At 42.1% G+C, this 25,152-nt stretch overlaps 1 protein-coding gene across 3 annotated transcripts in view; it reads right to left on the bottom strand.

Annotated features, from left to right (window-relative positions):
* Nucleotides 1–25,152, bottom strand: part of MSH3 (mutS homolog 3) — a 1,766,808-nt gene that overhangs the window by 1,496,623 nt on the left and 245,033 nt on the right. For all 3 annotated transcript variants that reach the window (XM_069224514.1, XM_069224522.1, XM_069224532.1), the window contains exon 8: nt 19,608–19,774. In XM_069224514.1, coding sequence (XP_069080615.1) covers nt 19,608–19,774 — 167 coding nt within the window. The remainder of the gene's footprint in view (nt 1–19,607; nt 19,775–25,152) is intronic.

Below are 25,152 nucleotides of genomic sequence, written 5' to 3'. Positions count from 1 at the left end.
TCAAAAGCCTGCGGAAGGACTTTAAGCAATGCCCCCCCACCCTTTCCTCGACTTCCTTTACAGAAGCTCATACAAAGATTACGAGGTTCATATGGCAGGAGGTAGGGCCATACTATAGAATAAACTGTTCACACGACCTAAGGCAACAGGGGGATAGGCTCTCCTGGACCTTCAACTCTACTACAAAGCTACCCAGCTTCGCATCATCACCGAGTGGTCTCTGCGGGCGTCAGACAAATTATGGCTCCATATGGACGGTGCCCTGGTGGCACGGATCATTTGCGATATACTCTGGAAACCTAGGAAAGACCGGCAGAGGAATGCCTACCTGAGCAAGTTTGGGAACCAGTGACAAAGACCTATGGAGTGATGACCTTCCCCTCCCCATACACTTCCATTCACTATAACGCGGCCTTCCCCACGGCCTTGAGACCAGGACCATTTGACAAGTGGCGTAAGGGAGGGTGTCTACGGATTTCAGACCTATACCATGGGGACAACATCCTAACATTTGAGAACTGCTGCAGAGACTTTCAATTGCCTCCATCAGAACACTTCCATTACATACATTTAAAGCACTGGGTAACTCAACCTCATATACGTTTTGGCGGCCACTAGGGAACTGCTCCTGATCAAACAATGTGTACGAATGGGGGAGTGGCGAGGGGAGGCATCTCCACTCTGTATAAATTGCTGATATCTGCACACCGCATCTACACTCCCCCCCCCCCCCCCCCCTAATATCACGTTTTGGGAACAGGTCCTGGACTCAACATTGGAGGAGAAGCAGTGGAATGTTCTCTTTCGAGACATCTCTAAATACAATCACTCCATGGGTGTGAGAGAAGCACATTATAAATTACTCTACAACTGTTACCTGTACCCAGAACAACTTTTTGAAAATTTTCACCATACATCCGATAGATGCTGAAGAGGCTGTGGCCTCCTGGGGGACTTTCAGCATATATGGTGGGAATGCCCAAATATTCAACCCTACTGGGAAGAAATCTTATCACAAATCAAAGAAATGTTGGGATACCCTATCCCCCACACAGGTCCTACTAGGTATGGGGGACCCAGCCCTGAAACACCAAACAATGGGAGACCGCTCCATTATGTGGGTGGCTCTCGGTGCTGCCATGATGACTTTGGCTTCATATTGGAAGAAACCTGAAACCCCACCCATAGCACTGTGGCATACTAGATTGTGGCAGTTCTTCTCCATGGAGTGCTTGGCGGACAAATTGACAGACTTTAGAAGGGGATTTGAGTATATCTGGGGTCCTCTGGTGCAGTTCCTATCAAGGGGTCTTCCGCTGGTATCCTGCCGCCTGTGTCTTAAAGCATTGCATCTACTCCATGTTTAATGGGGCTCACCCTCTGGAAGAAGGAGTGCCATCTGCCTGCTGGCCCCTCCGAAGTGAAGCAATAAGTCCCTGTTATCTCTACATCCACTGTTCCACTTACTACGCTAGCCTAGTTTGGTTATATTTTGTTCATATGAATCAATAATGTGGTACTCAAGTCAGTACGATACAGTATGGGCTGGAGGGGAGACGTTCACCTACTAACTTTGCCTTTTCGTCCCTGTAGGCCATTGTAGTGAAATATGTGTTTTTGACCACTGACTTTGTGTTGCACCACTTTGCACCTGGATTAGTTGTCTAGTGTTCACCAATTGCAGACTACATTTTGTATTCAGTTTAGCTGCCTACTGACTATCGCAGCGTTAGACACTGACAGGTTAAAGGCTGACCATATTTTTTTTCACATTGTAAACTGTGCTTGTTTTCGTATTCTTTCTCACTGAAGTGCTAGGAACATAATATGGAGGAGGTAGGCAGTCAGCACGATAAGAATGTACCAGACTGATGTTTTTTAGTGCAAGTAGGGAACGGTTTGGCCTTGAGAGAGAATTTGGGAAACAGGCCAGTTCCAACCTGTTTCTTTCAACTCTGACCTACATTAGCCAGCATGTTTGAATATTTATTTTTTATGGGAGGGGTTTTTCCAGAAAGCCCTTCTCTGGTTCTTTAAGATATAAAAATACGGCCCTGCTCAGTAGCGGTGAAATTTCCAAGACCTCGGTCAGGATTAGACATCAAATGCCTGACACTTGTCCTGGGAGGGTGGATATCTCTTTCTCGCAGTTGAACGGGGTCATCTTCTTGCTGGCATGAGAAAGATGAAGAGCTTGGCAGGCCCTACGGTGATTAATTTTTACTTCATTATTTGCTTTGCAATGATAATATAATGTAACTACATATATTAGCTGTGTACATTGCAGTTGAGAATCATTCTGGTGTATTTCCCTTCCATTGTTGTGACTGTTTTTAAATGTGTGCTTTCAATCTACTAAACTCGTTTTTTATGAACCTCGTGGTGAAATAATAATAAATGTCTTCTTTGAACTGAGAAGTGCATTCCAGAGATTTTTGTCAGCTCGGTCATTAGTGAAAGCTAAACAGCCAAGTACTGTTGATCACAATGCAAATTGTTGCTTGAGACTGGAAATGATAAATCATGAAGCTCTTAAATGATAATTGTATTTGTACGACTAAAACTTTAATAAAGTAAGTTTAAGAAAAAAATATTTTTCACCTACCAGCTTTTGGCTGTTCCAGAATTGCAAAATGTAAATAAATGGGCAGTGTTTTTTTTTGTTTTTTTTTCTTCTACTTAGAAAGGTGGCAACTCTACCTCTTCATTCCTTAGCGACCTACGAGAGGAGACTGAATGAAAAGCTGAATAATAGTAATATATGAATAATGTAGCATATTGATGCTGTCCGCACTAGGATCCTTGTGGTGCTGGGCGCACTCTGAACAGGAACTAAGTGATATGCGGGGAGGTGTAAGGGTGTGGCTCAGTGAAATATGACGTAATGTGCAATGTGTGAATGGATGTTGGATAATAAAGATATGCTCAACCGCAGCAAGCATAATCTATTTGCATGCTCCAGGGATGGGGAAGATGCTTCAACTGGCGACAAAGGTGTGTGATAACATGCCCATGGAAAACAAGACTGCTCCCCCTGAGAGTTTGCAGGTACGGCAAATTGCGTGTGCATGCAGAATGTGCCCAGAATCAATGCAAACCAGTTTGAAACTAGCACTCCAAACCATACTCAGCCTCAGAATCAATCAATGGCCCTACAGAGCAGCATATTCAAAACACCCGTCAATACCGCCGGTGAGGTTGTCAGCAGAGACGCTGCACCCTGAACATAAAGCAACTATTCAGACAAAGCATGAAAACGACCAGAACGCCAACAAGGTATGAGGAACAGACAGTATACTCACATTTAGGGGTGATTGAAGCGTACTGAGACACAGGCCTCTGCATGCTTCTGAAGCTTGCAAGGGTTCTCAGAGTTACCCTGTACAGCGCAATCATTTGAACCCTGCGTGCAAAGACATGGCAGCAGGAGGGAGCACGAAATACAATGCAGCAGAGTCCTTTAATTCGCCACTCAACAAATCCAAACAATAGGTGGGCTGCGTGGGTTGAAACATTCGATTACTTTATAGATGCGCTTGAGAAGGAAGCTATGACAATCATTAAACATCTGAAAAACCTTGCAGGTGATGGAGTGAAGGAAGTACCAAAAATAAATTCACAGACTGACTCAACATTGTATCGAAAGGCTGGAGGCCAAATTCATCCCAATGTCGAATGTTGATTATGAAAGGTATATCTTCAACAAAGAACAACAACAGACTGGTGAAACAATGGATGAGCTGGTTAAAAGACTTGACGCACATATTTAACACTGCTAGTTCTGTGACTTTACTGATTAAATCATATGCCTCGGAATCATCAATGGCTGCATTTCAGATTCTTTTAGAAGGCGCATGTTGAGAGAGACTCAATTTAGAGAAAATGTTGATGTCTGCAAAAGCAGAGGAATGAGCAGAACGACAAGCTGCTGACATGGAAGCAGGGCCGGTACACAATGAATCAGCGTTGAGCATGAAAAACAAGCACAAGCACAAAACATATGCATATAAGTTGGCGTAGAAGAGAACACCAGTATGCTTCTGATGTGGATTTTCATTTGCCCATAAAGACAAATGTCCAGCCCTGGGACAAATCTGTAAGTGTTGTGGGATAGAGAACCATTTCATAACTGTATGTTGCGCTAAAGAAAAATCAAGTGCTTCAAGACAAAAAGAAAAGATGAATGCGAGAATGTACCAGAAGCACTCTCACCATGCTCACAAAACCAAAAAACATCAACTATGTAGGGACCTAGCAAAATCAATCATCAAATTCATCATACAAAGGTTCTTCAACGATGCTATTGAGTACCAGCGAAGAAGAAGGGTGCGTGCTGGTGATGTCCACCAAAAGATGGCATCCACATGTGGGGTTAGCTGACTGTGAAGAAGACCGAAGTTCAAAAACAACTCACCAAATAAAGTGCTGAACTTTGTTTGGATAGTGTCCTAGAATAACCATGAAAGTAAACAGTCACCCCATATCTTTCATCATTGATAGTGGGGCGTCAATTAATATCATGCCAGTGGAAAAAGTCAACAGTTTCTTGCCTGTGCCACGCCTTACTCCTTCTGACATGAAGGTTTACACCTGGGTAGCTTCTAGACCGCTCGCTAAAAAGGCAAGGGTCATTCACAGCAGTAATATAACACACAGTACGGGCCATCATTCATGTTCTACAAGGAACCTCGTCTGGTGTACGTTTGCTCAGTTTTGCCACAGCGGCTGATATGGAGTGAATATCTCTCAACTACAACCTCTGTGCTCAGCCTGAGATTGAGAGCCAATTCCTGTTGTCGTTTCATGGTTTGGGAAAACTCAAGAAAATGAAAGTACAGCTTCACATCAACAAAGACGTTTGTATGGTTGCCCTGAAGCACTGTAGAGTTACTTTTCATCTGGGAGAAGCTGTAGAGAAAGAGTTGGCAATATCTTTTGAAACTTAACATCACTGAACGTTCCATAGGCCAGACTAAAAGGTTTTGCCTATAGTAGTTGTACCGAAAAAAAATGAGCAGTGCGCATTTGTGTTGAAATGCACCAGCCAAACAGAGCCATTTAGAGGGAGAGATACCCTGGTCCTGTATAGTGAACATGACCCTGGCAACTGAATGGAGCTAAAGGCTTTTCCCGTCTTAACCTGAACAAAGGGTATAACCAACTTGAGTTAGAATCGAACTGCAGATATACTACCATCTTCTCCACCCATGTTGGTTTGTTCACATAAAAGAGACTAAGAGCCTGCTTTAGATTTCAACCGATGGGTTACACAACGGTGACTGCTATCTTGTCCGTCGAAGCCTAAATCCCATAGGAAATAATGGGATTTATATTTTAGCAGATGGGATATCTGTCACCATTGTGACTGAGTATCCTGACTGCCAAAATCTTAATCAGGCCCCGAGACTTGGAGTATTTTCGGCAGCTGAGATATTTTAGGGTGATATCCGCAGAGTAATCCAACCTGTTACACATAGTTTCAGTTAGAGTGACAACATACTGGTCTTTGGGAGAAACCAGAACGAATACAACCGAGCCCTCACCTGAGGTGTGCCAGTTACTTGCTAATGCAGATCTCACTTTAAATGCAGCGAAATGTGAATTTCACATGACTAAACTTAAGTTTTTTGGGCACATATGTTTTGATGGGGGAATGACTTCACATCCAGACAAGGTGCAAGCACTATCCACCTTCCCCCTCAAGATTTTAACATGCTGGGATACTTTCTAGCATGGCTAGTTTCTGCTCAAGATACATTTGCAATGTTGCCACAGTTGGTGCCCTATTGAGAGAGCTGACAAAGCGGAATGTTCCTTTTCAGTAGTCCCCTGAATACGATTAGAGTTTCAAAGATAAACATGCAATTGAGAATGCAACTAAAATGGCCTATTAACCCCAACCTGCATACCAAGGTCACATAGATGCAAACCCGGTGGACCTGGAGGCAATCCTTTCTCAACACAACAGCTATCTGAATACTATAACGACACTGTGTTCCATGCCAATCGAAGACTGTCTGAAACAGAACGTGCCTTCTCTCAGCTAGATGAGGAGAGTCTGGCTGTAATGCGGGCCTGCAAACATTTTCATGTATTCCTCTACTGGGAAACAATTTACTATCATCATGCTCCACCAGGAGCTGCTCACTATTTTGGAAACCCGAAGGCTAAGATGCCTCCACGCACTGAAAGGTGGGGGGGGGGGTGAGACTGCAAGAATACAACTATGAAATTGTACATAAACCTGGGAAGGATCAGAACCCAGCAGATTACTTTTCACAAGCGCCACTACATTGTTCTAGTATGACATCCAGGACGACCAAAGAATATCTCAATTTTATTGTGAAGTCAAGCACACCAGCAGCTCTGTGTGTGGATCAAATCACTGCTGCCACCAACACTGACCACAACATGACTATTGTCAAATATCTCATTGAGACACAATCATGGAGATGACACGCATGGCCTTTGGCTGATAATACTGAATTCCAAAAGATCAAAAATGTACAGGATGAGTCAGCTATGACACAAGAAGGCATAATGCTGATAGGCTCAAGAATCATCATACTTGAGAGCCTAAGGAAAAGGGTTATCGAGTTGGCCCATGAAGGACATTGTGGCATTGTAGTCACCAAAAGAGCATTGAGAGACAGTGTGGTTCCCTAAATTAGATGAGCGAGTAGAAAGATATTGAAAGCATGCCACATCTGCAACTGCCTGTCCCCCAAGGTGATGCAGCACCCTGTGACTATGTCTGACCTTTCTGCCCACGCCTGGGGAGAGTCGCAGTTGACTTCTTTGGACCATTAGGAGATCGACAGCATCTTATGCTGATCACAGACAAATATTCCTGTTTATCTTTGGTGGAAACACTGCCCTTGACAGCTCATAATAAAGTCAAAGAAAGGCTTGATGGCATGTTTGCAACTTGGAGTATCACAGAGATCCTCAAATCCAATAATGGCCACCCTTCAACAACGAAGAGTTCAAAGAGCTTATTGTATGATTCAACGTCAAACACCAAAAGAGTACACCCCTCTGGCCCTAAGCCGAAAGGTTTATGGGCACCCTCAAGAGGGTAATCAAACAAGCGTCCATGCAATGAATCAATTTATGCCAAGCTATGTGCCAGGCCCTTATCAATCAACTACTCACTCCACAGTGGGTGAGAGCCCAGCTATCATGCTGTTTGGGAGAGCCATCAGAACAAAGCTCCCTCACAGGACATCAGATCAGTCAGTGAAAGCTGACAGACTTCGTGACACCAACGCTACTCATAAGAGCAAAGTGAAAGCATATGTTGATCAGCGCCACTACAACATGCATGTGGCGTAATCTATTTGCATGCTCCAGAGCTTGGGAAGATGCTACAAATGATACAATACAACAAAAGATGGCCTTATGTACAATAGCAGTCAAATAGCTGCCAGAAAGATTCATTCTCATGTTCTGATTTGTATCATTCTTGATATGTAAACTTGTGTTTGATAAGTGTTCATTTAGGTACACACATCATTGTTAGCTCCAATACTGCAGCATTAGACAATGCTTCACATCTCACTGACGATGAAGCATGGACATTAGAGGTTTTGTCTAATGCTACTTTGTGGTAGGTTCGCTGTTTAGCATTCTGTACCCTAGGGACACTAACCCATCACACTGTAGGCATCACTTTTAACTGTTTATGAAACATCAAGGGATCCAGGACAGTGTTGAGGGCGGCAGGTGATTGTTCCGGAGCTCAGTGTCTGGTTAGGCCAAAGATTCATGTGCAACATTCTCGGAATCTTCAGTGTGGCCTGACAAAAGGGCCTAAGAGAAACAGCAGGCCAGTGCCATGGGCCATGCAATGAGCCAGGTCTTGAATAGGAAAAGTTTCTCAACAGGAGACAATTACGCTTTTCCACATGATGTGAAAACAAAGTGCGAAAGACGAAGGACAATGAGCCTGCTTGCAGCTGCATTCTATGCCAACTGGATTTGATAAATGAGGCCCTTTGGAAGACATAGCTCCAAACATGAAGACATAATGGCAACAATATCTCGTTACTTTACAAAAATTCCTGCTGCAACAGTTTATCATGCAGCTCTCGATCTGGCCAACAGTCTTGTTCTTGCTGCCAGCCTGCGTCGTCCACTTATGCAAAAAAGGTAAACCTTTAAAACCAAATAAGAGCTACTAATGATGTTACACGGAAATAAGGCGAAGCTCAATGATGAACCTTGAGACTATCTCTATTTAGTGAGTTAGAAGTGGCCTCAAATGGTGGAATGAAACGAGTCACTGAGATACATTTGGAATCAATAAGGGCCTGCAAAGTAGTCTCTATCTGATGTAGCCAATTTTCTAGATAAATTGATCAAGGCTGCATTATTGTCCAGTGCTGCAACAGGCAAATTCGGCTTTTGCAGAGTTCAAAGTCAAGGAGCTTTCCAGAAAATTGGGGAGCTGAATGTTCACTGGATTTTTTATGAATATTTAGAGAAAGAGGAAGAAAGGATTCAGGGACAAAATTGGCAAAGATCTTTGAGTGTGCCAAAGGCTTCTTCAGCAGCAGCACTATAATGTACTCCTAAATACTAGAAGAAACCATGACACAAGCTAAGGCTAGAGTCAGACTGTGGCAGAGGACAGGTGCAACCTTCTCCCTTATTTTTTTAATACGTCTTTGTCATGATAACACAATATAGTGCTGTTAATAATTGTTGAGTTACAGGTAATAACAAGTACAACCGGTGTTTGCTAAATGCTTACCAAAATTATAGAGCTAGATATAAGTGATTCAGGTTTGCAGGAAAGCTGGCATGTGCAGCAGTGAATGCCATGACTGAAACAAAACAGACTTGTATCTTGCGAAAGTGGGATTTCCAATAAGACATATAAAAGGAGAACAAAGTCAAAGCCTCATCGCTTCCTAAAGCAGTTTGTGTCTGCAGTCGTCAGAGGATCTTGTGGAGCCAGTGTATTGCAGAAGGAGAGTAGAATTGGAACTTTTGGCTTCCTACTTTTTGCACTATCCTGCTACTCAGATCATTTTCATGATTATCATTTTCAAGGTCTTGTATATTTGCACCTATTCTGTGTGCTCACTAGTTTCTATCACATTTTGTAGGTTTTTGCACATTCCTATTTTTGCACTTTGCATATCTACTGTTTTATCGTCAACAACATACGTCGTAATTTGTCTCTGGATTTACAAGACTGGAACTCATTTTGAACTTATGTGCATTGAACTCTATAGTAAGTCCACAAGAGTCTTATGTAAGGACTACACAGTAAGGATTTATTTTCTTATATTTTCAGAGAGAAAAATGCATTAAACTTAAAGAAGAAAGGGCTGAGTTACAAACCTTGCTACTTGAGGTAATTAGCCAAAAGGATTGCATACAACTTCTATGTTACAAAGTTATTTTTCTAAACTGGCATTGTTTCATTACAGAGATCCAGAAGCAAATATCAAAGGAAATGTGACAAGCCATGCATCTGTGTTTTCTCTCTCCTCAATTCCATTTTCCGCTCTGTATAGGCTGCTATGATTTCTGCTACAATTAGAGATAAAGGTCTCTGTGGAGGTGAATAGGATTCGCTCAAGGGCAGACCAGTAACAACAGTTCATAACCCCCAACAGTCTTGGGGGTTAGGTGCTAAAGGAGAACTTGACCTAAAGCTAAGCAGAGTATGTGAGACTTCCTAAGGTGAGTTTGAAAGAAACCATGAAGAGGAAGACCAGGGACACCTTACCATCAAGGAGGATCAAATGATTTGGCAGACCAACAATGCAAAATGAGACTGATAAGTCTTTGCAGGCCGGAAAAAGGCACCTGTCTTTTGCTGCACAATGAATTATCCAGTTTTACTTGGATTGCAAAAAAGCTACTTAGTAGCATAAAAATACCTTCCAGTTCCGATCATGGTAGCAGGAGGAACATACTTCACATAAGATATTTTTAACAGTTTTAACAAGAAAAGTTTGTCCAAGTTAGACAAAGGAACACGATGTTTAAGACAAGGTAGTTCTGAACTTTACAGAGGTTTTCAGCTTACCCACCTCAGAGAAATGCCATGATTTCTGAGTAAAGTCTAAGACAAAGGTTGACGTTCTCAAAGAGGTTAATCAGTTAATAGTTGCAACAATTTAGTCATTGGTTTCTTATAATCTGGCTGGACCATAAAAGGGAACAAGACACGTCCTCTAATAGCCTCTGAAAAGTGCTAGACCAAGAACTACATAATTCTGGGAAGGTGTGTTATAGTCAGATGCTCTATCAAATAATGCATGGCCCACTTTTCTGTCCACTGAAGGGACAACATTGACCGAAAAGTCTGCTGACCAGCTGATATTTAAAATATACTGTCCAAATGGTGTCTGGCTGTATGCGTGAGACCAAAAATTCATTGTTATAAATTTGAAAATAATACAAGAATCACAAAGCTTTAGCTGGCTACTAAGCATGAAAATGCAACTCAATAGGGGAAGTGGAAGTCCTTATAGAGGAAGGAAAATGTTTAGTTTTCATGATGATTAGTTTAATGTCTATTAAGAACATTACCCAGAGTCTTTGAAATGAATTGGTCTCTAAAAACACAACCAATGATAAGTTCTATTCGGTCACAAAAGTCCAGTAGAAGCCATCCGGCTTCTCTTTCTTTGAGTAAACACATAATACTCCAATACAACGTTTGCCAATTTGACTCCTGCGTATGGGCCAGATTAAATGAAATAAACAGAACCCAACAAACATTCCATCATTGAAACATACAGTAACCATCGTGCATGATGACAATAACCTCTGTCCAAAACAGCTCAACAATAAGCAATATTATCAACCAACTGTACCCACTGTTAACAGTCTATTTATCAACTGTTGAACAATATAAAGAATAATTCTTCACCTTAAGAATGTTATAGCACGGGAAGGGTAGGAATAAAACAGTATATAACCAGGTGGAATCATTTTTGCCTCTCTTTCCTTTAAAGGATTGAAACGTTCCTTTATGAAAACTAGGACTTTTTACTTTCTATGTCATGACAGGAGGTGAGGGTTATGCATGTTCAAAGCTTGTTCATCAATAAGAAGGCAACTCTACAGCTATTTAAATTAGAAGTGTTTCAAGGTGGATTCAGACAACCAAGCAGACACATTCAGAAAGTCCTTCAGTCACCTCCTAACATGAACGTTTTGGAGGTTATTATTCCCAAGCTAAATACACGCCAAAACAAGAGGTACCACGTCCTGCTTTCTGCATGATCCAGAAAACCAAGCTAGTGATCACAGCATAGGAAAACACTGCTAAGGGTTTCTTGATTGAGATCACAAGACAATTAACCCAGGGTGAGTGCAATTTGCTCATCATGTGCTCACATGCACTAATACACCTTCTTATGCACAATTTCCGTGAGTCCAGGAAAGCAGTATACAAAACAAAATGTGTATTCGATATGGGCCTCCTATCAACAGTTAAAAGTCACTCACTCTGAAGTGAACATCCTACCAGAGATGTCCAGTATCCCAACATCCAGCACCCATCTCCAAAAAAACAAACTTAAGGCCAAACACAGTTTCACAGACACTTCTTTCCAAGGGAGGAATTCATTCTGTGACCACAAGAGTAAAAAAACTAATATTTAGGACCACAGTCGCATCCCAGAGACTACAATACCTCTGTTGAGTGTTAAAAGACAGCCTAACATCCTGCAACAGTCTACATTCCCCTATGGTGATCTTTCATATGAAGTGCTTATATTTGTAAACGGCCTCCTGAGATTACTATCTTAAAGCATTTATTGTCTGGTAGACCAGGTCAGATTCTGCTAACAGTGACAGAAATTTTAACACATGCACAACCTCTGCCCCATCATTGGGATCCAAATCCTTCTTCAGGCACCAACGTGACCAATGTCTCCATGAAGACCTGTATCTCTAGAACATGTTTGTTGACTAGGCTCTTCATAAGAACAAACCAACTTTTCTCAAAGTACTGGCATCTCCCACCATCCACTGTAATCCTCTAGACAATCAGCTGACGAGACCCACCCAGGGCCAATCGGTGAGATTATACCTAACAATTTGTTAGAATTGTCAGAGCCTGGCAGGGAAATGGATCAGAAAATCCCAGGTACGTTTCTGTAGGACTGGTAATAAATCACCAAATTGGCATTACTAGAATCTGGACAGCCAACTATCTCCTCACCTAGGCACACACCTTGGCAATCATTGCATGGCGGTTGGGGGAATTCACCATTCCTGGCCTGTTCTGTAGAAAAGCAATGACTGCTTCCACACCTTGATCCAGCCTTCAACTTAAGTATCCCTGCAACTGGCTAGTTAACACTCAGGCAAAAAATCCACCTTACAAGCCCCATTTGTCAATTAACTCTGAATACTTGAGGGTCCAGCTTAGAATCACTAGAATTTTGAAGAGATTTTGAGTCCCAGATTTGTCACTTTAGCCAATGCTCCACCGTGACAGAAAACTGTTATCCAGGAAGAAATACCAAAAACTATTGATTGACTCTGTTAGCATCTTGGACTGGGTGCCTCTCCAGGTATATGGTCTTTCTCACTGTTGATATGGTATTGGTCCTTAACAGGATGAAACAGGGCATCTTGTCTTTGGGGAAAACTCCCAAAAGTATCTACAAGCAATTGATGTAAAGTTTTAGCTTTTCTTCTGACGATCTACCTTGTGTAAATATCCCCAAGTCTAGTCTCTCATCCCTGCGACTGGCATCGGACTGTTACCAATTCTAAGCCGGACCTTAAAATGGCCCATCCATTCTAGTCCTCTGTAAAGTCTAGGAGCCACCCAAAAACATTCCATCCTGGTGTCACTGGAAAGGGCAATTACCTCCAAATATGTGAGGCCTTTCCAGAGGTAAAACTCCTTCAGTTCTGTAGGGCCTTGTAGCAGAGTGATCCTGGAAAAATTACCAGACTGAGTATGAATTTTTTTTGTAGTTCCTTTCTGATATTTCTCACCCTTTCATAGGGAGGCTCAAAGCTGCTGATGGAAATTCCTTGACTTCAAATTCTAGATCCTGGAAAAGACTGTACTGTTCAAATGAGCTCTCGGCTTCAGTTGACAGTGATCCATCCGGGGAGTATTATCGAGATAGACCGGCAGACAGACCCACCTTAACCTCAGAAACTCCATCACTGGCTTCAGTAGTTGGGTTAAGTACCATTGTGCCAAAGAGATTCTAGTTATGCACATGACCTTCAGACCAAACTGTCCTTCCAGTTGCTTGCCAAAGCAAACATCCATAGACCACCAACTCACTGAACACCCTGATGTTTATCACCCTTACTTGCCCCTTGTTCTTTTTTTCCAGGAAGTGGTTGCTCAAGAAGTCTTTTGAATGGAGGACTGTTTGCACTGTTGTCCCTTTTTTCAATTTTTGTTAATTACTTGCCTACAAAGGTCCCCCACACTCCTGAAAAACTGAAAGATTGTGGTCTCTTTTCTTGTCTCGGGGTCCCATAAAATTTTATATGAAATCCTGTTACCACTTGGGGAATTGAATAGGCCCTTATCAAGCAATGCTGCCTGAGAAAGCAAGACGTCAATCTGCCTCGCAGTTTGGGAAGCGAAAAATCTATAATCTTACTATGAACCCCAAAATGATGAGGTTAAGGAACATGATCCCTTGTCAGAATCAGACTATTAGTAGGCAAGAGGGAGACTGCCAAGCACTGGTAGGCAGAGGCAGTTTTTGCAAAGATGGGGTGGAGTTTTGTAATACAAATGAGGTGTCTGTGTACAGAGTCTGGGTCAGATAGTGGGACTACTCGAAAAACTCTAATTCATATTTGCAATGGTAAGTAAGGGAGATCAACTTTATTAAGTGAACTTAATGAAATGATCATGAAAAGGATCACTGCACTAATATGTGAATGTTTTTTAAAAAAAAGGATTATATTTACCTGCACAGCCTTCAAGGATGTTGGAAGCTCCTTTAAAGGAGCCTCAGACACAATGGTCCTCCTCCTTCACCTGTCAACATGAAGACACCCACAAGAGAACTGGAGAATTACCCCTCCTGTAGTGTTGGGCTATTCACAACCCCTAGTTGGAAAATACCTCTAAACAATACCAATTCCTTAAGATAAAGGTCTCCGAATAGGCATCCCTCCGCAATCTGGCTTAATTTGGAAAGAGCCAGATCTCATAGTTTCCAGAGCATAATACTTAGGATAGAGTACTGTCTTTCGGCAGAGAGTGTGCAATCACGTTACACAGCAGCCAGTGTGTTGTAGTAAGCTTGACAGGATTTCTGGAGAAGTCTTGTTTCTCAATGCCTGAGCCTCTAATTCAAAGATCTTGATTAGAGACCCAATGCATCATGGATTTTATCCTGGCATGTGAAAGCTCAAACCCATTTTTGAAATCTTTGACAAACTAAGCCAGTAAGGTGACAATTCTGCCATCAATTACTGGTGTTAGTCTCCCCTCAGACAGTCAAGGACCATTTTGTCCACAAGTCTGCAAAGCTTACTACTGACATAGGCTGCCAGTTTTGCAGTTGGGATCACTCAGAGAATCTGGGGTGGTACACATCCTCCAGCTAAAATACATCAGAGGCAACCCCTGCGTTCAGATTCTCCATGCTACAACATTTGGCATCTGGAGATGGACACCACATCTACTGAGGTCCAAGTTCTCCTTAAAATAATCATGGGTGTACCACCAGCATTCTCTTTCATCTTTTGGTATGGACTTTGCCATGGAAGGAACAACCTTGAGTTCAATTATGAACTACGAGGAATACCATCGTCCTGAGACAAGGGAAGGTATGCAAGATGCATCAATTTCAGGAAGGCAATCATGCGTGATCCCTTTTCCACTTAGCCTTCAAGGGCCCAGGTTGTTCCAGCAGCCCCTAGGGTTCAAAGGTCTCTTGGGCAGAAGATTCTTCTTCCCTTTTAACTGTTAAGCTGCCAAAATCAACAACTGTCCGTCTAGGAGCTCCAAAATGACCCTCTGCACAAAAGAGTCAATGGTTTTAGACAGACCAGACTCAACTGGAATAATTTCTTCCTTCACTTCTTCATAGTGCTATCCCATTAGGACTTCAGGCATATTATACAGAGTATTCCCCCTCAGGCTTGCCTCCTTCATGTCTGAATTCCCCACAGTCAGTCAGGATAAAGCTAAACATTCAAAGCAAATGGGGTCTTCACCACTTGCGTAGTAGGTTTACTGCTTCTGACAGCCTTAATGGTGACACAGTGCTGAGTCAGTGGGTGGATATGGGGCCACTGAAATGGTAAAAAGGGCAGAAAAAAGAAAGAAAAAAAAACAATACGGAGCAAGTAATGTGGAACAGAACCTACTCTTCACCTGGAGGCACACAAGTGGCTGCAACTGTGTGTCCAATAGCATCAATGCTCGGCAACAACAAGTGACGGGGAGACTTGAACAAAAGAAAGGAATGCACCACTACACAGTGCCGCAACACAACCTCTGCAGCCACTCTGATTCTGGTGGGAAAGATGGATCAGTTTGGGAGGCCCTGCTCCACCTCAGCCACAAGTTTGGAGCACCTGCTTGCAGTCCACACTCCACACAGGAGGCCGCTGGGACAAGTCCTGTGGAAGGAAAAGCAAATATCGGGTAACATCAACATTTGCCAAAAAGACACAAACAATTCCTTTTCGGTCCCACCAACTCACAATCACCAAAAAGTTCCCCCTATATGTGAAATCTAATTTAGTGGGGGGAGGAAGGTAGCAGATAAGGCCCCCAAATTCACAGTAGAAAGTTCCTTTTCTAGCTACCTTAGCAGTGAAGAAAGTTAAAAAAGCATGGCTCTACTGGCCTTTTCTGACAGACATGAGCAATGTCATTAGCTGTTATGTTTTAGTTGACTAGGTTTAAGAACTCTGATGCAGTTTTAAACTATGGTTGCTGTTTTTGAACAGCCACAGAGCAAACAAAGACGACGATTCATGCATAATCCTCAACTCCAATCCTGACTGAATCTTGGTTGTACAGAAAAAGGCATTGGCTTGCAATGAAAAGGCTGTCACATTACTCTCTCACAAACAATGGATATTCTGCAGTTCACGAAGCAAACGTGAATTCATTAATGGATGATCTACATTAATTGATCATAAATGTTTATACTTAAGCTATTACAGTACTCTAAGTCTGAGCACAATGGGATTTAACACATCAACAGAACACAACTGGATAAACTTACCTGGGAGAGTCCAGAGATAAAAAAAATATTGGGGTGAGAAAACATAAGAACTGAAACAGAAATAACGCTTCCTCTACTGGAGGCTTTCTGGGCTTATGTCAAAAAACATCAAACGTTGGCAAAACGAATAATAATAGGAAGGTTTACAAAAGGACCAGGCCTGAAATTTCCCGACTGTGTCAAGGAGCGCACTTTTTGCAATGATCAAATTAAAATATTCACATTACTTCTTCCATGCATCTCAAAGCCCGAAGATATTTGGGGCTTCTGCAAATCCTATCTTAGTGGCAGATCAAGCATGATAGAGGACACCAACAGTACTACAGACACTAGCATGCAGTCAGAACGGTTGCCTAAACTGAAACAGGACATGAACAAACAGACAACAAAATGTCTGCAACTATGTAACTCCTGATAGCATCCTAGAAGTGTACAGTGTGAACACTGAAAATGTAAAAGCATGTTGTAGGTAATCTATATATTGTGAATGCGATTTATACAAGAATATTTGTAATGGAATGTTATATGTTACTAAAATAATAAAAATAACATAAAATTAAGGAAACGTTGCCACTTAAGAGTCAATCGCCAGAGAAGAAATAAGGTTAAAATGTTTTTATTCAGAAAAGCACCACATTGCAGTCCAATAGGTTGCCCACTACGAAGGTATTCCTAAGCATGTTTACCCCATATGAACCTCAGAGTTAAGTCCAACTGTTCTAGGTTAAACTCTTCGCACATTTAGAATTATCCTCTATCACTGCAATCCAAAAGTGAAAATGGGGGGGGAAGAAAAGAAAACGGAGAGACGACAAGAAAGAAAAGATGCAATTCATTATATCATTCAACTCAAATATACTACCCCACCCACCTGATGAGAAAATATCCCTCAGCATATAGAATCACCAACTCCTTCATTCCCTGTTACACCAGGATCTGAGTATCACTAGACTCCAGCATCAGTGGGCAGTTCTGCAAAAAATGACCTCGTTGATTCAGCCTGGGTGAAGATACAATGTTTCCCACCATGCTCCACTCTGAACTGTACTAGGAAATCCATGGAGGAAATGATGCCCTTTGCTACCATCTCACTCCTCACCACAGACAACGCCTGTTGTTTATGCAAAGTATAGGGATGTAGATATAGGAACAATAGTAAGTGGCTAGCCCCAACTTCCACTGTCTTCTTGCAAACTGCTGCACACAGGATCTTCTCCTTTCAATACGCAGAAACAATAGCATCACTGTCCCTGCCGATGAACTGTCCCTTCTCCTTGGACGGATACAGTATGCATGCTTCACAAGTGCCTGAGTGTATGCCTCCTGTAGTTCCAACAGGTTCCTCAGCGTTTTCTCCATCAGTCGAGATTCTGTCTGCACCTTGCTTGTCATTGCTTCCGGATCCTGTTCTGGATTTTTAACTTTCTCAGATAACCGCTACCCTGGACTTGCTTCACAGCCTCCTCAATCGTTGTTTTGCTTTCACAGTCCCTATGAAACAAAGTGTTTGACTTCAAGCAGGTGTTAAATCACTATCATTAGAAGAGTATGCTGCAGCAATTTCTCTCTTGGTCTTCTTACTTGCCTTGCTCCGAAGACTAATAATATTTTCCCTGCTTTTTTTCCTATCACCCTTGTTGTCTCACCCTCATTGCTTTTCCCAGCGCTGTACTTCTGCTAAGCACAGACTGAAAATATGGATTTTACGGTTAGGCTTCAGAAAACACACACAAATCTACATTTTTACAATGTTCAAAGCACTGTGGATCAGAGACAATTAAATCAGTAAAGAAAATGCAGAATATGGCTGAAATTCAAGGTAGGCAGGGTATTAGTGGTGTGATGAAACAAAATCCAGAGAAATTAGTATTTACAAGTGAACCTGATGTTGATGGCTCGGATTTCTGCCATAGAGGACGTAACAAGATGCAGGTAAGTTGTAGTAAGTGGTTCGATGGCCTGGAATTCTGCCATAAACCATAGTTATGGTACTGTTCATAGCACAGGACTCACTTTTCATTACATGCCTTGGTTTTGAGGGTAAATGTTGTAAGCAGTGTGAACAGCCACGATTAGGTCAGAACTGTCAAATGCACATGCTGGGTTACACAATGGCCAAGACATCAGAAGATGTTCCAACATAAAATCTTGCGCACGTGTTACGCTTGGCAGGGCTGCTATGAAGGTCCAGATGTGTCAGATTAAATTAACAGGGTACTGCATCATAACACTTAAGGTTGAGGAAAGGTGTAAACCATTAGGACATTCGAGTTCCTGGACTCCTGAAAGGAGACTTTAACCAGCAGATATTTCTGCAGACCATTCTGTCTAAGGATGGATGGGGGTACAATTATTGTACCGGAGGCACGACGGAGCTTCCAGCATTTTCAAACATACTACAGCAGTGGTTCTTAACCTGTAGTCCTAAGGCCCCTGGTGGGTCAGCAAGGACTAATCAGGGGGTCTGCACTGGGTTACAAAATTAAATAATAACATTAATTCATAATAATAAAGTATATACAAATAAATAAAGTAAAACGTGGAAACCTTTTTCTATATTTGGGTGTGAATTAAGAAAAATATTTCAATAGCTAAGCATTTATTCGGTGTATACTTTTTTGTATTGGTGTATCGTTTTGAACTTCAAATTACAGAAATTGTTTAGGCGGGGGCCCCCATCTTCCAATAATGACTCTGAAGGGATCCCCGAATTCCAGTAATGACTCAGTGGGGGCCACAAAAGCCAAAAAGTGAATATCCGCTGTACTATAGCATTTGGACATGAGTACATCGGTAGTCTTACCAGGGAGCTAGATGAAAGAGTGCAGAACAGGATAAAAATCATTTTAAAAAGGACAGTCAAGCAGAACCAGCACAGAGCCCAGCCATTCTTATTGCAACAGAGTAACTGGGCAAGAAACCAAAGTTAAAAAACAATGAGAAACACAACAACACACTAAAAGTAACTATTGCTATTCTCAACACTATTCTGAAGTCCTCTGCCGACGTCGAGACTATAATGGAGTATTCTGTGTGACTAAGGGATAAAATGCATAATTTATAAGAGTCAACAACTGAGTGTAAAACAACACGGGAATGAAATTCCTACAACGTTATTAGTTCTGCTTTAGCCAAGGCTAAATTGGCCTGCTACACAGTAATTACTGCACTATATTTTTGTACATATTTTTAAAGGTGGAGTATGGATAATGTGACGCACAAAAAAATTATGTCACTATCACTACTACACCGTACTGCGTAATAACACCCTTAAAATGTACAAACATATAAATAAATTGTGGTAGAATTCCGGAAATATAAATAAGTCCGTTTTCCCGCATCTTTACTTGCATAATCAAACGTTTTAGCGAGACAACCACTGTCAAATATACAGACTCTTACCTTGTTGAGGTTATGCTCTTGATCAGACTTTCCGACTTCTCGGATAATGTCGACGGAATGAGAATTTCCACTGGCTGGAGGCGTAAAATTCTGCCCTCCAGTTCCGCGCGGAGCTTGGAGTCTTGGAAGCTGTCAAAGATAACTTCCCCAGTGGTAGCCTGAACTCCCTTCAAATAAATAATAAAACAAATGTAAAGCATATCAAACAAAATGACTTCGGTAGTAGGTTTTATTTTTTTTGCAATTAGTATTTTTTAGAAAAACATTGCAAACACAAGAAATAAATATTCAACCAAATCTTTAGTCCGTGACAGTTCAACCTTATTAAAGTGAAGTAAATACTGAGCAACATTGTACTCTACATCTACTCTCCAACATCTCGTCCCACAAATTGCAGTCGAAAAATAGTCAGTGGCTCTGTTATTTGGAGGATCCATAATATTAGTAATCATCTTTCCACAAGTTACCAAATCTACAGTGACTGTTATCCCTTCGGATGTGCCTAATGTGTTGATAGTCTGCATGCGCAGATTCTAACATGTCTTCTGTTAGACCCGGCATCCTTGGTGTGGTTTACCCAGTCTTTTTGCCTCTGCTTCCCAAATTTTGGACTGTGTGCTGGACTTCGTTTTTGCTGGTTTTGGTACTCTGGGCACTTTACCACAGCTGACCATTGCTAAAGTGCAAGTGCTCTCTGTGTAAATTGTACTGGGAATTGGCTTTCCCAGGATTGGCATATTTGATTCACTAGTAAGTCCCTAGTAAAGCTCACTAGAGGTGTCCATGGCCTGTAAATCAAATGCTACTAGTGGGCCTGCAGCACTAATTGTGCCACCCACATGAGTAGCCATGTAAACGTGGCTCAGACCTGTCCCTGCAGTGTGTTTGTGTGCAGTTTTAAACTGCCAATTCCACCTGGCAAGTGCACCCACTTGCCAGGCTCAAACCGTCCCTTTTACTACATGTAAGTCACCCCTAATGGAAGGCCCTAGGTAGCCCCAAGGGCTTGGTGCAGTGTGCTTAAAAGGCAGGATATGTGCTGGTAGGTTTTACTTGTCCTGATAGTGAAATACTGGCAAATTTGTTTTTCACTATTGCAAGGCCTATCTCTCCAAAAGGTTAACATGGGAACTGCCCTTAAATATCTTTTAGGTGCAGTTTCCCATTGGGAGCAGATAGAGTTCTGGAGTTTGGGGTTTCTGAACTCACAATGTAAAAATACATGTTTTGGTAAAGTTGGTTTTTAGACTGTTAGTTTGAAAATAACACTTTTAGAAAGTGGGTGTGTTCTTGTTTAACCATTATGTGCCTCTGCCTGCTTGTGGAATCCACTTGTGGGTCAGACTGACAATTGGGCTGTTTGTGAATTCCCCCTAGACAGTGACACAAAGGGAGCTGGGGAGAGTCCTGCATAACCGGATGAATCGCCTGGGCTAGAGTGGGAAGGGCTGTGCCTGTCCTTACACTGACTAGAGTGAGGTTCCCTGCTTGGAGAGAGTGCAAACTGACTGACAACCAGAGACCACCATTTCTAACATATTTCTTCCAACCCATTACCTCTGGGCCCTGAAATGGAATTCAATGTATGGCTATCTTGCGTTGTCGTGATACTACCCCAAGTGCTATCATTTGGAATTCCATTTTTTGTTTTCTCTGTCTCTGTAATATTCATAAAAGGCACTACTTTATGGTCCCCTCCAACCCCCCACAATATGCAATGGAGCTTGGTTCAAAGTCAGTAGGTCTCCCCTACTTAAAATGACACCATGCATATTGCTACATCACAGTCAGCCCGCAGGGGTTGGATGCCGAACCCCACACTGTGCATCGCCTTCTGCCTTGCGCATCATAAGGCTGTGAGCCAGCAGGGAATTGGGCAAAGGGCTGGCCACAGGCCAGGCTCTGCACCCAACCTCACACTGCACACAGCCATGGACATCTTACTGCAAATTTAAAAAAAACTAGAAAGTCACTGAAAAAACAAATGTAAAGCAATCTTAAAGTTAGCTAAAAATGTCAGTTAAAATATACCATTTTAAACAAAAAAACACAAAAATTCACCTGTTATAGTTACCTCAAGTAACTGTAACTCTTGCCCCAAATAAACTACAACTGCGGCCCTCGCCACGCACTGCTAATTACCTGCCATATTACATCACTCATGACATGCCCTATGACCTTATTGATAACATCACTGCAACATCTAAGGTGACAACATAGATGACAACACCGTGCATAGCAGGAGGGACCCCACCACCAGGCCTAGGGGGTGAGGGCATCTGTATACCCCTTATGTCTTTTAGTTTGCGTTTTCTCAGGACTCATGACTGAATCCCGTGTTTTAAGATGCCTGCCACCTCATTGGCTTCCTTATTAAGGTGGTGTCAGCCAATCATATCTCTCAGTTTAAGCTCTGTCAGCTCAGGGGATCCTCCACAGTGTGATATCTAAAAAAAACTTTAACCTTAGTTGCTCAAAAACTACTGAATGGATTTACTCAAAAACACAAAAGCATTCTTTCAGAAAAAAGATAAAGCTTTCTGCCAAATCTGGTGTTCATGCAGTTTGGACGGTAGCAGTGCCTAAAGTTCCTCTTGAAAAATTAATGGGGAAAATACATTTTAGGACCCGGCCCCCACCCCTGATCATGGCTCATCCTTGACGGATCACCCCAAAACTTTCCATGTGCAAATTAGTTAAAAAAAAAAAAAAAAAAAACACTTTTTTGTAAGTTTCGTGAAGAAACGACAAATGTGACAAAGGTATTATGGAAACACGATCCTAACTATAACTACCCAAAGGCGACCACCAAAGGTTAAAGTAACGTAATAGATAGCTGAATTTGTCAGTGCCACCATGAACGTTAACAAAAAAACACAAAACACAGAAACTCACAAGTTATAGTTAGCAGCTCTAACTATAACTTGCACCCCGTCATACACTGGTCTCACAACTTCACTAATTTCATCTTCTAAGGTATAATTTATGACATCACTGATGACATTATCCTTGCTTCTTATGTACACATTGCTCATTAAACTGGTATAGCATTACAGCTATGACAGTGCACAATAGCTCAGAATAATAAGAATAATCTTTGCTACTATCATTCATACAACACTCACAGGTAAAGCAAGCTTTTATTGTTTGTAACACTGACCCTATACCAAACACATCCTGGGTAGCTGATTTCATGTTGGCTATGAACCACAGGTAAAAGGGTAACCTATCTTGCACACAGTGTTTAATAAGTATACAACTGTTCAAGGAAAACCAAGTTCCTTCAGCTACTCAAGCCCTGTAACATAAGTAATGTCCAACTACGGGCACTCTTCACCTATAACAAACCCCTGACTGTCACTGAACCTACATTGAGAAATAAAGTTGATACGAGTATAAATGTGGGAACTGATAACAGTGTTTACTCAATGGAGGGAGTTTACTCAGTACCACACTATTTGAAAAGTACCTCCTAAGCACAGTGTTCACTCTATGCAATATGTGAGTGAAGAGCAACTATCCACTTAAAAATAACCAAAGACGGAAGGTGCTAAAGATCATACCACCTGCAGCCCTCATACTGTGGTGAAAACTTTACAGAGAGCCCATCTTCTGAAGCAAAACAAGCACATGAACTTTGCTTAGTACCCAGTGCACACAGTCTTGCATGTTAAGTAGAAATTGTCTAATAACTCAAGGCTGCTTACAATACTTAGTACGTAATAAGTAGAATTTTGTGCTGCTGAAACCTTTTTTGCAGTACCACAAAAACTTGTGTGGAACATAATGAACACAATTCTGAACACAGAGTTACTCTTCTATACAAAGATTTATAATGTGGTCAACACCTCTACGCACCTATGATGCGTTAGCAGCACAAGCATTTTGTAAATACTTATACCAATTAGCTGGACACATACTGTAGGTAGAAAAGTAATATGGTATTCCTGCCACTATGTAAACTATAAAACAAACCACACTCATTGTATAATGCTATCAGTGATGTCATGAGTGATGTCATATGTGAGGTCATAAGCAGTGCAAGGCGGGGGCAAAAGATATATCAGTGCTGCTAACTATAACTGGTGAATTTCTGTCTCTTTTTCCAAAATGTTAATGTTGTCAATTACAAATTCACCTAACTATAAAGTTACTTTACTCTTTGTTTTTTTTCAGGGAATTTCTAGTTTTATTTTTTAAACATAAGGTATTATTTTATTACTGTATGTAAATGCCACCCGCTGCAGGTTTTTTGCAGGGCCTGGCCTCTGACCAGGCTCACTTCCCACATGCAACCAATCTCACGCTGTGCAAGCCAACTTCACATTACCATACCTAATTGCCTTTTGTTTTATTAAAGGTGCACGCAGCCCTCCTCCCCCAGCCTTTTTAGGCCATGAGGACCCCATCCCTCAGGACGATTTGTTTTTTTAACTAAAGTGGAGGGGAGGCAGCACAAGCCTTCCCCGAGCACTATTAGGCCCTAGGGACCCCATCCCCTCAGGACCTTTTTTATATTAAAGGGGAGGGTGTGCCCTCATTCCAGAGCCTTTATAGGCCCTGGTGACCTGAAACTCCACAGACAATCATTAGAATTAAGCGGATGGGGGAAGCAGCCCCCTTCCCTTGGCTGATTTTGGCCCCGGGGACCCCATCTCTTGAGGCCTGGCAGTTAGCTGCTGAGTTAGCCCCAAGAGATTCAGCCCGGGGGTGGACTTCCTTGGGCCTCCGGTGGCTCGAGAGGAGAGGCGCTTGTCCCCCCTCCTCATATAAACAATTTTCGGCCCCAGAGTCCACCCCTCCCCCTGCCGCGGGGCTTTTGGAGGCATGGCAAGGGGGACCACACAGCCCCCCTCCGTTTTGTGGAATCAGCTCCGGGGATAGGCTCCCAAGGGCATAAATATAACAAATGTAGCTTGGAGTTTTTTTTTCTTCAGTCCCATACGAGTCTTGTAGAATGGTGGCATTTTATGCCTTATTTCCCCCCTCATTGGCCCCGGGGTTTTGTGTCCCTCTAGATCGCTCCCCATGGGGCCTAGAGTGTGTCAGGGTATCCTTACCCTGCCACCATAAATCTTTATTTTTTTCCCTATCTTAAGGACATGCGACTAAGTCCCCAAAGTCCTGTACTGGCTGCCAGCAACATTTTTGTCATGTTGCTGGCAGCAAATCAGAGCGCTAGCTCTCGCAGCAGTCTGACTACCGCAGAAGCGAGATGGCCCAAGGGAAATAAAGCTGCCTGGGATAATCAGAATGTTTTGTTTTTAAATAGCCTCTCCTGCATGAGTCTCATGACCCCAACTGTCCACATATACAATTATTTGACCCATAATTTCTCAAAAACTACTGAACAGATTTACACCAGTCTTAAAGAAGTCTATGAAAAATGCATGGTTATTTTGCATCTTGGAAGCCCCCTTTTTGCTCTGCCCCCGCTTGATCGATCACCCCGAAACTTTCCAGGAAGGAGCAGAGGTAGATGAACGTTGTTTTGGAAATGTTTGTGAAGATTTATCAAACAAAGCCAAAGTTATTAGCGAACCAA

This window comes from Pleurodeles waltl, chromosome 1_1, assembly GCF_031143425.1.
Source record: "Pleurodeles waltl isolate 20211129_DDA chromosome 1_1, aPleWal1.hap1.20221129, whole genome shotgun sequence".
Lineage (NCBI taxonomy): Eukaryota > Metazoa > Chordata > Amphibia > Caudata > Salamandridae > Pleurodeles > Pleurodeles waltl.
This window is presented reverse-complemented; position numbering and strand designations above follow the sequence as displayed.